The sequence below is a fragment of the Athene noctua genome, chromosome Z (genome assembly GCF_965140245.1).
Source record: "Athene noctua chromosome Z, bAthNoc1.hap1.1, whole genome shotgun sequence".
NCBI lineage: Eukaryota > Metazoa > Chordata > Aves > Strigiformes > Strigidae > Athene > Athene noctua.
Window position 1 is genome coordinate 81,459,613 of NC_134077.1, and position 16,773 is coordinate 81,476,385.

At 40.2% G+C, this 16,773-nt stretch overlaps 1 protein-coding gene across 2 annotated transcripts in view; it reads right to left on the reverse strand.

The window, feature by feature from the left end:
* The window catches only part of GRIN3A (glutamate ionotropic receptor NMDA type subunit 3A), a 75,517-nt gene that overhangs the window by 13,500 nt on the left and 45,244 nt on the right, over positions 1-16,773 (reverse strand). For both annotated transcript variants that reach the window (XM_074931644.1, XM_074931643.1), the window contains 3 exons: positions 6,927-7,072; positions 5,377-5,492; positions 2,854-3,005 (listed from right to left, as the gene is read on the reverse strand). In XM_074931644.1, the coding sequence (XP_074787745.1) occupies positions 2,854-3,005; positions 5,377-5,492; positions 6,927-7,072 (414 nt within the window). The remainder of the gene's footprint in view (positions 1-2,853; positions 3,006-5,376; positions 5,493-6,926; positions 7,073-16,773) is intronic.

Consider the following 16,773-nt stretch of genomic DNA (forward strand, 5'->3'; position numbering starts at 1 on the left):
ATATCCAGCCTAAACCCTCCCTGGCACAACTCCAGGCCATTACCATCGGTTACTTGGTTAAAGAGACTCATCCCCACCTGAACCAGCTTGCTGGACTTTGGCCTCTGGAGAAGAACTCAGTTATGCATGTTGGGTTAGTACAATTGAAGATCAAATAAGGGCTACAGTCAGATAACCTGACTAAAAGAAAAGCAGCTAGACCTGCCTTCCCTTCTGTCCATCACATGGAGGTTACACTCAAAAGAGTGAATTACTTTAAAGTACAGCATGTCTTCCAGTTGTGACCCCATGCTTAAAACCTATTCAAAACTAAGAAAAAAGGAATTTCATGGGACTATTAACTTTACAAAATCAGAATTTCAGACTGGAATAGCTTTTTTTCCCACCTCCTCTCCCTTTGCTGGCAGGCCTTGAGGAATCTTTGAGTAATTAAACCATGTCATTGTTTTTTCATGCCATGAAGGGAAGTTTAAGGCTTACCTGGAAACCAGTGACTCTTAGTATTGTGTCACTTGAACATGAAGGGGTTAATAAAAATCTAGGAAGCGAAAGAACTGGGTTTGCCTCAGAGATAATGTACAAGCAATAGCTGTGCAGGAAAACGGTATGGTCTTTCCTCGTATTTTTAAATTGCAAGGGGCTTTCAGAAGAGTAACTGTAAAAATAACATGCTGCTTATCAGATTTTTCTCTCCAGTTTGAATGCAAGGTTTATTCTATCTTTGCTCATGTTTGCTTTTCTTCACAAGAAGAGAAATCCAATTGGTTTTATAATATGCCTTTTGCAGTTTGTCAAGCCAGGGCTCATCTTTACTACGGCAGAAAAAAAGTTCCTTTTTCTTTAGACAGTCTTGAGATCCTAAGGCTTAGAGCAGTGATCTCCAGACTTTTTTGATCATGCACCTCTATCAGTAATTTTTTGAGCATGCCCCCCCATATATCTATATTTATTTAATTTTATATATATATATATATATATATATGTATTACTGCAGTTCTAATGTTTTCTTCCTGCAACCCAAAGATTGTCTCATTGCACCCCTAGGGGCTGTATACATCTCACTCTAGAGACCACTGTCTTAAAGGAGGAAATACATATTTTGGGAGAAAACCAGCTCTAAATAAACCCATATTTTTAAACTGGAATATGTTTAGAATCTAATTCTGTGTCTTAGCTATTTCTCTAGGAATACAGATCCCTGGATACAGCTACTGGAGTAAGATTCTCATGATCAGAGGAAGTTCCTTGTGTCTCATCACTGGGGAATTATTAAGAAAGTAGGTTTGTCTCTGCTATAAGAGTTTTCAGTTTTAAGACAGTTGTGGTAATTAATACCATTACCATCTGGTAATTTTCCTGAGATTTAAATCAAAGGATTGTGTTAAAATGTAGAGTAACAAGAGGTCACTGAATAAAGTGCTTGTCAGGAACAGATATGTCAGCTACATTAGAAAGAAAATTCCCCAGGTACATGTCTTGTTAGATGATAATATAATCTTCAGATAAGCTAGATCAGAATAGCAGTGAATGCACACTTTTGTTTTAATATGTGTTTTAAATTCCTGTGTTGAATTAATCACAAAAAAAGGAGAAAAAATTGAGAAGTTGAATAAAAAAAAATAATTTTATTCTATGAATGTCTGATGTTAGAATACAATTTAATCCATATTGACACGATCTTAATGAAAAAGTCTAAAATGTAGTAAAAGATGCAGAAATACCTCAACAACCTATGCATTAAAAAAATTCAATTAAAGATTTTGTCTTATCTCTAAAAAAATGCTAGCTTTCTAGTGAATTAGTCAGCAGTCAGAGGTTTGCAGACAAGACACTCAGGTGACCACTGAAGAGTGGAAGTCAGAGCCCTAGGAAACTGGGCTTCTCTTTTAGGGGAGGATGGCCATGCTACCACTTCCTTGGGGAACATGTAGGGTTGGTTTGGTATTTGGCTGAATGCTCTGAGGAGATATCATATTTCTAGCTATGTGTTTTGTACCATTGAGAATATATAACCTGTGTCTTTTGGAAGACCTTGAGCTAAAAGTGTACGCTCTAAGCTTCAGGCATGCTGGGTCTTTTGGTTCCTCAGTACTTTATCATTTTTTTACTTGACAGTCTAGGAAACTTGATGAAAAACTGCTATTCTGATAAGAGGAGTCTTTTTCTCATAAATAATGGCCTATGTCTTCAGCTGCCACAGCCGGCGTAACTCCTCTGATTTGATACCAGGACACAAATCCATGGAGATTTACTTCCAGTTCCTATAGATCTTCTTAGATGTGAGACCTGATTTTCTTCTGTTCTTAACATGGTATCTTAAGGGACCATTCTGTGGCTAAATCCTATCTTTGGTACAAGTAGCTGCCACCCATGTTAGGAATTGGTCAGGGTTATATCAGAAATTTGGAATGTACTAAATTCCTACTTTCTCTGCTTCTTTTGCTCTTGTTAGTCTCTCTGTTAGCTATTTTAGCTACCGCTCCCATGTAAGATGGTCCAGAATCATGGAAGATCCTGTAGACAGTGATACACATAATTGAGTGGAATCAGATAGATCTGTGGTGCAGTGTGCAGTTTTTAAATGCTATGTTGCATGCCTCGTTCATCTCCAAAAGTGCTCTCTGATGCATGCACTGCATGCCTAACTTAGCTGCACAGTCTTGCTGATGTTTTTCTTGTGCTCTGATCTGAACACTGCTGGGCTTAGCATCTCCTGCTTTTGAAGCCTAATGTCTTCCTCCATCTGCAGCCCATCTCTGTCATGTGTGTACATCTACTGCACATTGTGAACATGAGGGAATAATCAGCAACTTGAGCAAATCCTCATTTACGTGACCCAATTTCATTGCTTACCTCTGTGACAGCAAAGCTTCTTTTCCCACATGGAACAACCTTGTACCATTTGTCGTGCAGAACATCCATGAAACCATGGGACTTGTACTGACTTATCAGTTCAGAGATGTTTGAGGTGAGAGGAGAGTTGGGAGGAAGACCAATACCATATCCTAGAAGGAAAAACAGTACAATCATCTCTCTCCTACTTGTTTGCTTTTTGCTAAAGTATGTTCATTTCAGATATAAACTACCAGCATGGCAGCTCAAGTTGGCATTCTGTTTTAGCAAGCCAGTTCAAACCTGGATGCTGGCTTACTGTGGACTGAGAATGCTGAGATGAGACTTTTTACTGTGCAAAGTAAAGGGGTCGAATACAAACAGGAAATGCAAATTCAAAATTGTTAAGCCACAAAAATATGTAAAATTGGACGTTCAAAAACTCAAGATGGAGGTACAGATAGATGAATAAATCTCTTATCTCTAGAAACACAGCATTTTTCATGCCCTTGCCATGGGTTCTTCTTTTTTACCTTGTTTTAGGGGTACACAAAAAGGCTTGCAAAAGGGCCTTAACATCAGGTAAACCATTCTGTGATCCCTTTACATTTTTAGATCAGTGGATGTGACTGTGGATGTCATAGTTGACATTTTCTTTTTTTCCTATGTATTTTCTGATGAGAAGCTGTGTCAGTGTAAATGTACATGGGAGCAGTCTATATTGCTGTTCCACAGCAATTTAAAGCCCAGGAGCTATGCTGTCCATTCGTGCAGTTCTGCTCTGGCAGTGACATGCAAACTTAGATAGTAATAAATACAGTTTTTAGCTACCGTGGTGTCTTCTTTTACCATGTTAAAGTGCTGGTAAAGGACTTAGTGTTAAATGAAAATGGATTCTGTAACTATAATACGGTCTTTCAGTTTGCAGAATCTATGTGTTTTGACTTTAGAAAAACAAATACAGTTCATGCCTGGAAGACATGCAGTTGCATGCAGAGATGTCCTGCCAGTTGCCTGCAGAGATTCCTTTCTAGTCCATTATGGATTTTTGTTTTTCAGCTCAGAATTCAGAATTTCAGACTGTCTCCTTTAAAAAAAAACCCACAATACAGGAATTAAAAAAACCCAAACCCCTAAAGGTACATGAGTGGTAGATTTGCCATCATAGTGACTTGCTTTTCAATGATGCAGAGTGATGTGCTGATATGTGTACCTACAATGCAGTAGCTTCCCTTGCTGTTGATTTTTGTGCATTGTGCCTGTATTTCCACCTGAATATATTTGCTAACACTGAAGGAAGGAGAAGGCTTTCAGAGAAGGCATAGATAATATTCATGAATACCACATTTTCAGCATATTTAAGTGTTTTGTTAGGTGATAGGAAGTCCAGCTATGTAAAAACATTTAGTTTGGGGTTTATTTGTTTTTTCTGTATTGAGATTTGCTTTACTTGATTCAAAGTTGTGGAAGCTGATGGTTTACTTCGGCAGAGCTGACCTTTCTGAAGTGGAAGATTTATCAGATTTCATGCACATGGTGAAACATGCAGCTGCACACACACAAATCCTGCTGCAGCTTGAACAGCTCTCAGTGTATCTATCCTTTCCAATAACAAAAAGAAAAGAAGAAAATTGATTGCTTTCAGTCTCTGGTGTGAATTCAGATGAGAGACACTGATGAGGTATGGCAAAAAGGAGCATTCTGCAAAATGCCTAGTGCTGGTGACTTGTAGCTGAAATGATTAAAATGCTTAAGCTTCCTCTGGCCTTCATTTAGAATATTGCCTTGCTCAATCAGGTTTGAACATTTCTGAAGAAGGTTGTTTTAATGTGTGATGGAAGTGGCCAGAATGATTGTCCCTGGAGGGGAGAAAAGAAGGACCTTCAATCATTTTCACTGGCCATCTATCACAAAAGTGATTCCTGAAATCTAATAGCTGCTAATGTGGTGACCCATGCTATTAGCACTTTCAGAGGAGCCTTGCTTCCAGGCTGCCTTCTGATCTGTCCTTGCTAACCCATCAGGGCTGCCGAAGGCCACGTACCAGGGTAGTCTCCCTTCTTCAATTAGCTACAGATTCAGTGGGAATCTTCAAAATGGGAACTGACCTTTAAAATGGGAACAGTATTTATCTACTTCAGATGAGAGTGAAAATGTAGAACAGCATTTTGAACATATTTCACTGAGTTTTGAACATGTGTAATGAAAGTGAGCCTACAAAAAGCTAGCCTAATTTCAGGACCTACTTTATTTCATTGTGAGCAGTGAAATGGACTGTGCCTCCTACTTGTTTGGAGACAGACTGCCTGAACACTTTGAATAATTCCTATATAGAGCATGTCAACAGATGGTACAAATCATCTGAAAGTTCAAAAATCACAAAAAAGGGTGAAACTTTAGTTCTGCTTTATCACTGAGAATTTTACCATAATCTTCAAGGGGTCCACAGCTTCACCTGCATACTTTCACTGAGAATACCAAATCACAATAAAGCAAATGCAACACATGAGAAATAGAGCAGTATGATATTAAACTGATTATTACCTTCAATGGCAAAGGGTTTTCCCACAGTTAGAAGCTTGCAGTCAGCATCTATTGATACTTCATAATCTAAGAGTGCTTTATCCATGATGAAGGCATCGAGTTTCTCAGGATCGTGCCTATGTTCAACATCAAAGTCAGAAACAATCATTTCACAGTCTAAGGCTCAGTGATGCTCACTGAATATTTATCTGTGCAGCTCTCTGGAAGATTACTGAATGAAAACCAAGACCAGGGACTGCTATTTTAACTGCAAACTGATTTGTATTTTGAAGAAGGGAATTGTGCATGAAATACAAACTGTGCATCTACAGCAGAACAATGGGCATAGGTTTTACTTTGCTCCCATGAAATACTATGGAATTGAAAGACAGAAAATAGTAAAATATGATAGACTTTGACTCAATTGAAAGATAGCACAAAGCTCTATTGGAAAAGATCAAAAATTGCTAAAATACCAGTGCTATCTTGGCTTCTTTGTGACGTTAAAGTTATGGTCATGAGAGCAAAAATGCAGGAGGATAACTCATACAAAAGCGTTTCTCCTCCTTTCCCCTTGAATATGAGATAATTTCCTTCACCCAGATCAGCTTTTCTCTACATTCAGATTTTGTGAACACAGAGGACTCAGTTTTACTAACATAATCATTTAGGAATAGCACACTTGAATAAAATGATGTTATAAAAGAACAGTTGCAGTGCCTGTTCTCATCTGATCCAGGGACTGCCCCCTCCACTTTTGTCACCTTAAAGGTCTGGGTGCTCTCCTGATGTGAAACTGCATTACTTCATTGATTTCAATGGATTGATTCCAGTTCAACCCAAAGGAACTCCCATGTATCTTAATTATCATTAGGATGGTTCTGGGAAAGATACGTAAACAGGAAACTACTTCTGGTGAAAAATTCTCAGGCCATCTGTTAGGCAACTTCTATGTGTAAAATGAATGAATTATTTCAGGCTTATTATCGCCTCTCCTGTTTTCTGGCAGAATGAATCGGTTGCGTGACCCCCAGATTGTTAGGCACAAATGTCTGAAACACAGAGATATCATGATTCCCTAAAGCAAGAAGACTTGGTGTTTATCATTTTTTACCAGACTAATGCTTCTTTTATTCATTTTAATGATAAATGCTTTAAGGTTTCTCTCTAAGAACCTTCTCTTCTCCCAGCATGCTGGAGATGCTGAGGAACCTCATTCACAGCTTTTGCTTGGACTGTGATTTTTTTTTCTGAATGCTCCTCACTGCCTGATGAAGGGCTCCCAAGCACAGAAACTTGCCAGGATTTATACATTGCCCATGCTTGATGGCACTCTAGCAGTTAGTGCAAAGCACTGCTTCCCCTGGAAAGACTCCAGCTGGTGCTACGCTAGCTTGCTCTCCAAGTACCGCTTCCTCCAGGTGATAACGTGCTTTCTCCTCTATCTCCCACACTCCTTTCAATGACTGTTTTGTGGGATAAGTGACACTGAAAGTGGGAAACCCATCACCATCTCACCGCTGTGCATTCTAGTCAAGAGACCAGATCTGCTGTTGCACGCAAAGGCTCACTTTAGATATGCCACTCCATCCGGGGTTGCAGGGACATTGTACCGTCGCATGTACTCATGCATCTCTGGGAAGCTTTGCCTCACATAATCTTCTGCACTGCTTTCTCGCACGGTTCCAAACCGAAAACCTTGGGATGGGTGGTGGAGCTGAGGAGATGAAATTACAGATTAGAGTAATTTGCCTCCTTCACAACTGGTATCTTGGTCTTACGTGTGAACAGTTTATCAGAAATTCTCTGCATTCAGAGACCAGTCTCTGATGTTTTCCTGCATTCCACTTTCCGCATCACAGAAAAAGTTTGACAAGACTTACCAGGTGACTGATTAGCCTGTTTGTGTACTCTCAGGACTTTCTTCAAATGTGAAAAACATTTCCCTTGAGACACCCTGAACCTCCAAATCCAGGTGTTTATTTGGATTGTTTATCTTTCAGCATTCAGGTACTGTCATGAGAAGCCTCTAGGCTTGCTAGGATTCACTTTCTGGGACACGACGTAGCCAGTGAAGGACCCACAATCTGGATTAGTTTTGGCAGAATGTCTTTTACTGACTCCATAAGGATGAGATGTGGTCTTCTGCAGAAGGGTAGTACCACCATTTCATTTCTAGAAGCCACGACACCATACCATAGGCCGCTGCAGTCTTTTCTGCCATTCTCCACAGCGAAACTATGGACTGAAGTGCTGTGGACACCAGAAAGTCTCCCCTGGCAGTGGGAAGGAGGAAGACCACCCCTCAGCATAGCCCAAGCTGTAAGCTTGATTACCAGGTTATGCACACAGAATTTCTGCAGGTCTGTGTCCTTTCCACAGATGGCTCCACTTTCTCTATTAAAGCCCAGAGTAGTTTGGATGTTCACAAGTTTCAGACCTCAAGTACCCTCTCTGTCTTTGGAGTATTTAGTGACTCATGGGGAAATTCTCAAATTGCAGTGGAGGTGCCAGGCGGTGTCCTCTATTATGCCAAGCACTTCTGTGAGATGGCCGAGTGTTGCCAATAGTAATTGGAAAGCTTTCAGCAATGTACCAGCTTCTTAAAAGGTCAAACTTTCAGATCATGGGAAGGCAAATAAAGCTAAGGCTGAAGTAGTCATGCTCTGTTTACTTTCCAGGAGGCTCATGATTTTCACAGCAGCTTGCAAAGATGATCTCACCACGGCCATGCTCTGCTTTGCAAAGACCAAGCAAAGAGGCATTGTGATGGTCCATCTGTCTATCTGCATTATCATCTACGTAAAACAAGAGTGTAGGGCAACACAAAGCCACACAAACAACACTTCTCACTTTTCAATGACCCCATGGATAAAAGAGTATTCCTATCTTTTTTAAGAATAAAAAAGGTAGGATGTAAATGCACAGTCATCTAGTTCAGTCTGAAAAGGAACAGAAAAAGGTATTTTGGATGGTATTTTGATGTCCTGGAAGATATGAATATTCTGTACTTCTGGTAATTTTTTTCTGGAAAGTGGGCAGGTGCTTTCCACATTGTGCTCTGTGGATCTGGTCCCTGCATTACAAACCAGGAATGAGACCTGCAAGTAAATGCAAGACTGTGGGCATGGAGGGAGTCTTGGCATGTTTTTTGAGGTGTTCTGGTCTGGATAACCATGGGACAAGTAATGCAGGGTGCACCTCCATACAGAGGTGTCCATAGAGCATGCTGTGCCAGAAGGACTGTGGGTGCAAAGGGAAATGTTCTTGCCTGAAAGTGTGGAAGCAGTGTGCAAGTGCCAGAAGATGTAAGTAACAGAGACTTGTGCTGTCACAATACATCACGGAGACTTCCAGCACAATGCTTTAAACCCAAATCTAGGTCCAGTCTCGAGCCACTGAAAATGACAAGCTGAAAGGATGAGCTTGGAGTGGGCTCCATGCACTCTATGTCCCAAGAAGCTACTCATCACAGTCAGTACTATTTTTTTTAGGGTTTATTTCTTGTCAGTTTCAGTGGAGAGGCCAAAAACCCCACTGAGTCTCAACACAGAACCATACTGCCATCTTCCATGTCAGCTTAGGTGCTGTGATATTTGTGGCCCACCTAGTGATGCCAACTGCATTGCAATGTCTGATCTGCAGATAAAGACTGCTGATGCCCGACTTCACTGGAAACTATCCCTCACTCAGACTGTCACCAATGTCTACATCTAGGTAAAAACCCAAGCCTCTGAGAAAGGCTAGTACAAAAAAAGAGAGTAAACTGCACCTCCATGCAGATTTCTTCCCCAAATGCTTTACTGAGGACTCTCCATGCTTTGTTTTGTGTTGGGCACACTGTCAAATTTCACCACAAATGAGAAAACATTGGAATATGTATTAGATCAGAAGTCCATCTGGCTTAATATCGTGTCTCTAGCAACACCATATGTCTGGTGGGAAGTCTTAGGAAGTCTATGTAAGGAAGTTATGTAGTGATCCTTTGCATCCTATGCTCTACCTGCTTCTGGCAATCTATGCTTTTTTTTTAAAGCATAATTATGCACCTGCAACTTTGTATTTGATGACTCTTGACTCCTTTTATGAAGGATAAATCTTAATAGTGTTGTAATCCTCCATGTCTGTTAGGACTTCTATTTTCTTCTTATTGCTGCTTATTCACATGAGGAAAAGGTTTGCCTGCAGCTATATGAAGAGTGAATTAACAAGGCAAAATGCTGCTGAAGGCAGATAATGGACTACCTGCACTACCTTCACTGCTGATCTACTCAGACTGCTAAGGGTTACTTGCTTCAACAGAAGATGAAAACTTCAGAATGGAATCAAGATTCATCAGTTCTCACTGCTGCTTTCTTACCTTCTGTAGTACTCTCCTGGGGAGATTCTGTGAAAAGATGGAATCCACAAATATCTGTATCCCAACAGGATAGGTAAATGTCCTAGCCTTCAGACTCTGTCTGAGTCTTGCCATATTAGCTGTCTCTTTTTTTATTCATCTTTTGTTTCTCATCTTTCTTTTGTGTTTCTTATATTTTAAGAGTCCTGTACTGAAGGAGCCTTTCTGTTTTCTTTAAACCAGTAACAGAATCCTAATGCCTATGGCTTCAGAGAAATCCGGAAATCTGAAAAATCAGCATTTGAAGAATCAAGAATGGATTATACTTTTTTAAAAACCAGTAATTTGTGGGAAACAGTTACTTGATTTTTCATCAGTAATAGCACATATAAACACTATCTTACTGAGATGAAACAGCTGTCCAAATTATGGGTATTTCTAGTATGTAGAGACTACACTTCTGTGTATATTCTACTGTGTTTTTCTTCATTCAAAGCTCTGTCAGTGTGAAATGTGAAGAACCATCAGAAAGCAAGTAATGGGCACTAGGAACTGTTGACACTTTTTATATCTGTAGTGTACCTAGAGATTTGCTGGCAATTCAAGTATGATTAAGAATAAATGAATGCAAGAGCTGCAGATCCATCTCCAGACAGGAGTTTTCTTGGCACTGAGCTTAGAGAACCTTACAAGGTCCCTACAAAATCAGACATCTATGGCTGTAAGAAATCGAAATAACAAGGGTTTTTTTGACCTAGAGAGAGGCTTTTAGGGGATTGTGAATTCCCAGCTTGACAATTCACTGACCACTCACTCCTTTTTTAAAAAGCGTCATTGCCTCTGAATATAATTGCTCCTCAGTCAGTAGGCTAACTCTCTACTCCCAAGCAGACTCTCCCATGCAGTGCAAGTGAGTTAAGCATTGCTACCACACATGGGACTCATTAGTATTTAGCAAGTAACCAGCCCTTTGAATGTTAGCTAGCAAGGCCACCACAGCAAACTGCAGTGTGACAACCAAGCAGCCGAGTGGAAGAGATAGGGGAATGCCAACAGCCTGGGCAATGTAACAGTGTGTATATGAATATATCAATGGAGTAGTTAAAAGCCGATGGGTTTTGGGGGTTAAAAAGCTATTTAGTGTTGCTAGTTAGTGGCTCTCCCAAAAAAAGGTGAAGGCTATTGAAGCTAACAGTATCATTTTTGCAGCTCAAATACTGGAGATAACGGATTTCATATTAGTAAACTGAGTATTATATCTAAAGCACTGGTGTATTCCATGAATGGCCATGCTACTTAGGTGCATCCCAAATTTTTAGAACCATCTTCCCAGTGAGAAAGCTGTTGCACACCAACTTGTGAGACATGTGGTGACCTTCCATTTGGATCTGGCTTAGTATGTGGTGCAAACTCAAGAGATGGTCATGAAAGCCCTCGCAGCAGAAGGATGTAGTGCCAGAAGGAACCAAGTGCTTGTTGTCTTCAATCAGTACTCTGACTTTGCAGGTTCAGGGCTGCAGACTGCTAAGACCAGAGGACCTTGCTGCATAGCTTGGGGGCAGATGTTTCAGGAAGATGACCCACTTTCTGACAACAGAGGTCTTGGGAGGGACGACTAGGAAATACTGCTGGGAAGTGCAGGATGAAGGTACAGGAGAAAGGATGAAGAATTTTGGAAGTGAGTAGGCTTTCTGGAACTGGGGTACTAATGCTGTCCCTGTGGCCTCTAAGGACAATATCTACAGTGGGATGCATGGCCTGTGCCAGTACTTTCAAGAACAAGTCTCACTGTTTAAGAAAACATACCATGGGTAAGAAATCAACAAGGGCTAATGTTTTCTTACCTCATGTAATAAAACAAGGGGTAATGTGAATACTTCCAAGTGCTGAGGAAGTGAAATGGTTGTTGAGTCACTTGATTGCTGAGACAGGGAGGTCATGTAGTGTTAAGGAAACTCAAGAGCTCTACAGAACATCCAGCTTCTCTGACAGCACCAGGAAAAGCTTTGGGACTTCTAAGAGTCTTCTGTACCTTGTATAGCATTGTGCTACTAGACAAATGATGTTTGTGCTGCTTGCTGCCAAAAGCAAATACTGCAGCTACCAGTTCCCTTGGATTGGCACCTTACTTTTTGATTTTCTTGGTTTCTCTCTTTTGTTGTTAAAACATCTGCGTGTAGGAAGTGAAGAACTTGTTTTATTTGGGAAGATGTTGAGAAGAATTGGGCATCTGCATACATCTATGGCTTGGTGTGCCAATTATGCATGAAAATACCAATGTGATAAAACCACAGGAACAGAAACAAGAAAATGCAATCCTGAATGTCAGGGATTTTGCATTACTTGGCACATGCCAGTTTATGTAATATAGTGCTATTGCATTCAGTGCCATCAGCTAGGCTGAGAACACCTAGACTCAGACTTGACAAGACTCAGGCATAGAAATATCCTATGCAAGTTGGGATTTAAAGCTGAAAATGTATGAGATGCTTCCAGCAGTTAACTCTGACATACTCCAAAGTTGGACTGTTGGTTTTGAGGTCTTTCTAGCAGGTTCTGGCTTCTGTATGATTTTCAGCACTGCAAAGCTAGAGGATTTGGCTCCAAGACTTTTCCCCCCTTGGTGCCCTGGTTGTTATGTCTACTATCATTTTGAGGTTTGCATCAAACTTGGTTGTCATGTATTTTTGCAGTGTGTAAGAACCCCAGGTATTCACAATATAAATACAGAGAAAAGATGTTCTCAGCTCCAAAAAAGCAGGCAAGACAATATTGCCTTCTGGTCCCATGGAATTTGAGCCTGCTGGGAACTGTGAAGAGACAAGGAAGGTCTAAACAGATCAACTGTTGGGAAGGGAAATTACAGCTATTTTCTATAAGCAATGAAGTGACTGAAATCTAGGAAATGCTTTCACAGTACTTGATTGAATGATGGGGTGCACTAACTGCCTCACTGAATCTGATTCAGAACTATTCTGTGCATCTGGATAGCTGGCTGGAGGAAAAATGATTCAGGAACTCGATTTCTAATTGGCATCTCAAATCATTAAAATGATTTCAGCATTCATTCATTTATCCTCTCCTTAACAAAATTCAACTCCATGAATTATTCTTTGAGGGAAATGAGAAAAGGGCAACTCAATACACAGTGGAGTGCAGTGCCAGTGACTGCACCCTACAGTGACAGATGTTAACATGGATTCAGCTTTTACCACCACCTACAATACTGCTTTTAGTTTTGATAGGGTACAGAATGAGGGAACATGGCTGAAAACACTTCCCATACTTTTACAACAGCTTCTAAGGAAAAATTATTATGTAAAGGTTTCTGCCCCATGATAGTGCTGGTTGTGTTTAACGGACATCTCGTATATCAGCGGAATTGCTGTTAGTGCAGCATGATCTCTGCCAGGAAACTGCTGCAGAATCTTGAAAAACTGTTCAGTTTCAGTTGCTTATCGCTGGAAAGGGGTAGCATTAAGTGGTCTGCTCTGCTGTGAAGAGCTGATGTGCTTTTAGAGCTGTGCTGTTTTGCAATGAGTCTTCTGTCTTTCTCATATGAAGCAATAGCATTTTATCTTGCCTTATGTAACCAATACATTTAACTGGTTGTCTAGCTGCTAATAGATTTCTCATGACCCCTTGATAAAAGAAATGCAACTGGTAGTGATAAGCAAAGTTTCAGGTGAAAAAGAACAAAACAAATGAAATTTAAAAAACCCCAAACAATGTAGAGCTCTGTTCCTGGGCTTTTCCCTACTGGGGAAAACTAACTGGTGAATATTTATGGGGTGCAGAGGGAGATGAAAGAAAATTATTCACAGTGAAGCAATGAATTTCAAATTTTAGCAGATGAAAATTCACAGCTGAACTTCTGGAAGTGGAAGTACTGTTCAGAAACTGTCCTATGTGTTCAGGCTTAGAAAGTGGAGACGTTCCCAGGGCCTCCAGGAGATGGTGTATGCAGAATACATTTGAAAGCTCACTTTCCATTCTCTGTTGCAAAAACTGCCAGTGGAGCTGATTCTTGACTTGCCAGGATAATGTCAGATTTTGTTAAAATCCTGTCACTTTGAATCCAAGTCAGTTAGGTCATTAGTTGGCATAAATCTTTACAGCTGCATTGAAGTCAATAAGTTTCAATCTAGAAACAACTGCACAGTCCAGTACTGACAGTTTATTCTCCTGCATTGCAACAAGAGCATACATGAAAATAAATTGTGACTTAGGTCTCCATTTAAAAATATAAAGCCTCTGTATTGACACTCTCTGTGTGAGTGCTAATAATTAATTATATGATCTGCTCTGCTCCTCTGTGTGCTGCAAAAGCTTTACAGCTAAGGGATGAGACTGGGGACTGTAGTTTGTGGTAAGTAAACTAATTTCTGAAGATTGCCTGGCTGATTGAGTTGCTGGGCAGTGTTTTAGTGCAAAAAGCTCCATAGGAACAGAACTCTGGTGAATATGAACTTAAAGGTGTGTTTATCCCTGTTTTTAATAGCACTTAAAGAGTTTTTTGCACAGTGGGATCTTTGAGTTGGGATTTATTTCAGGAGAGCTGAGAACTGTAAGATAGTAAGTGTAAATTATTGTAGGAAGAATTGATAGAGTGAGGGAAAAAAAAGGGATATAATTCCCAAGAGGCAATGGATCACCTGTTTTCAGTTGTACTTCAGCAGCACAAAGCAGCTGTAAAAATGGACAGATTGGAGTTGTTTCACCAACCATGTTCTTTTGGTTCCTACCTGTAAAATAGGTCTTACACTGCTCTAAATCAGGTGAAATCCTTTTCAAATTAGAAGCAAGGGAAAGAGAGCTGTTTGGCTGAATACATGCTCAAAGAGACACTGGAGATTTCTTGTTAAATAATCCCTCTTGGCCTTTATCCTGATTTTCAGGTCTGTGGATGAAATCGTATCACAGTTCTCTACAAGCAACTGAGGGCTGGAGGGGGAAACCTAATGTGACAATAGCTTAAAGTGTAGGTAGCCTTCTCTCCTTCAAAACAACTACCTTTCAAATCCTTTTTCTTAGAAATTTGTCCTGCTCCAGATGTTGCTGGTTGATTAGGGCAACACTGTCAACAATTGTCCCCCAAATACCACAGCTGAACACAGTCCTTTATGGTGACACTGCCTAAACTTGAAAGGAAAGGCTAGTGCTCTGTAGTTTCCAGGAAAGGAACAGACAACAGTTTCCTATTGCAAATGGGTCACCAGTTACTAGGATGCAGAGGTTTCCAATTGCAGATCATGGAACTGTCTACCAGTGCAGCCCTAATTTCTTAAATATATTATTTTCTGTTGGCTTTTGGTTCAAAAGCATCAAGTGAAGGTAAATCAGAAGGAGTCCTTTGTTACTGACATATCCAACATTGGAACTAAATGTTATTTTTTTGTCCTTCTTGGAATCAGTTTGGGACAGTGAGGCATGTATTAAGCATGGAGTGTAAAAGAAAAATGCTGGGCTCACTTGTATGCCTTGACCTCTCTCACAATGAAATATGGACAACAGTATTTGACTTTACCTGGTGTTCAGCCAAATCTTATTGTACTCAATGAAAACTACTTGTTTTCTAGAGGCCTTGACCCCTTGGAATTCCTGAAATCCAGGGGATAAGTGCAGGAGCTGACTGAGGACTTTCTATCACTAGGAAGGTGAGCCAGGCTAGTATCCAGGACTCTGTTTATAGATCACAATGGCTGTGACTTTTGTGAACAATAATAAATATCCTCAATACTGCTAAGTCAGCTGTACAATGATCTTCCATCTGCCAGGTGATAAGATCAACCCTTATGCATCTTCACTGTCCTCTGCTCCTCTTTGACAGTTTCTTCAGTAACATCTCATATTTCTCTGATTACATTATTTCCTGCAAGGGTCTGAGCCCCATCTATGATGCAGTTGCTATTTCTGGTGGTGTGCTCACTTTCCTTTTTTTAAAACCGATGTCACATACAGGTACACTGCAGATTGAGAATAAGAAACGGATGTGAATACTGCTGGGAAAATGCTAAAACACATCAATTCATTCTGGTGCTGAAAGAACAACCTTCATGACCAGCACCACACGGAATAAAGACATCAGGACTTCCTCCCTTCCACTCCTACCCCTACATTCTTTGGATCAAACAATTAGCATGGTGAGGTAGAGAGTGGACAAGACAGTAGGTGACAGTGCAAAGGCATTGTGTGTAGGTGAAGACCTGGAGCAGTAGGGGTTAATATACAAAGATACTAAAAAGAAAAAGGCAAGAAGGCATAAAAACCAGGTCTTGATGGGAAAGGAAACTTGATATGGAGGACACTGCAGTGCACTATCTGATAAGCTGGATATCAGAATGATAAAAATCTGAACTAGACAGATTCTGAGCCTCCAAAGCTGTAACTTTACAAGAAAGCTTTAGCGAGGTGATGGGGAAGCTAAACAAGTCAAGTGTTCACCACCATAAATTGCACGGGGAAGCTAAAGAAGCCAAGATTTCACCTCCATAAATTGAAGGGGTCTTTCATTGCTGTATGAGATTGCTCTACAACACCTGTTCTTTATTCTGACTTGAGTCTCATGCTTAATTTCTCCTTTGTATGAGATTTTTTCCCTTTGGTCTCTGTGACACTTAAACTCCTGAGTTCAGATCGTTCACTGACTCATTAATACTCAGAAAAGCATCATGTATTAATTAGCAGGCTGTGATGCTGGGAGTCATGACCTTTCTGTGCCCAATGACTTCCTGTACAGAAACATGCTCTACAGATTTTGCAGCCAAATTCTTTTAATCCTGCAGTCCCATACAAATATTAAACCCCGTGGGAGCAGTAAAATTTCTGTTAACTCCACTGACTTCGTTGCTTGGCTTTTTGCTATACAATTTAATGCATTGAATACAAATTTAAATACATGCGATTTCATTATATATTTAATACTCAGCAGAGCAAGTGGAATTCCTTATAATGATACAACTTAGGTTGCTGCCATGAAAGACCATGGCAGTCTTTAAGAGCATTTTCTTCAGTGTAATTCTTATGAGACTTCTTTTTTTTGGGAAGAAAATTTATCAATAAACACACAGCAGTTATGG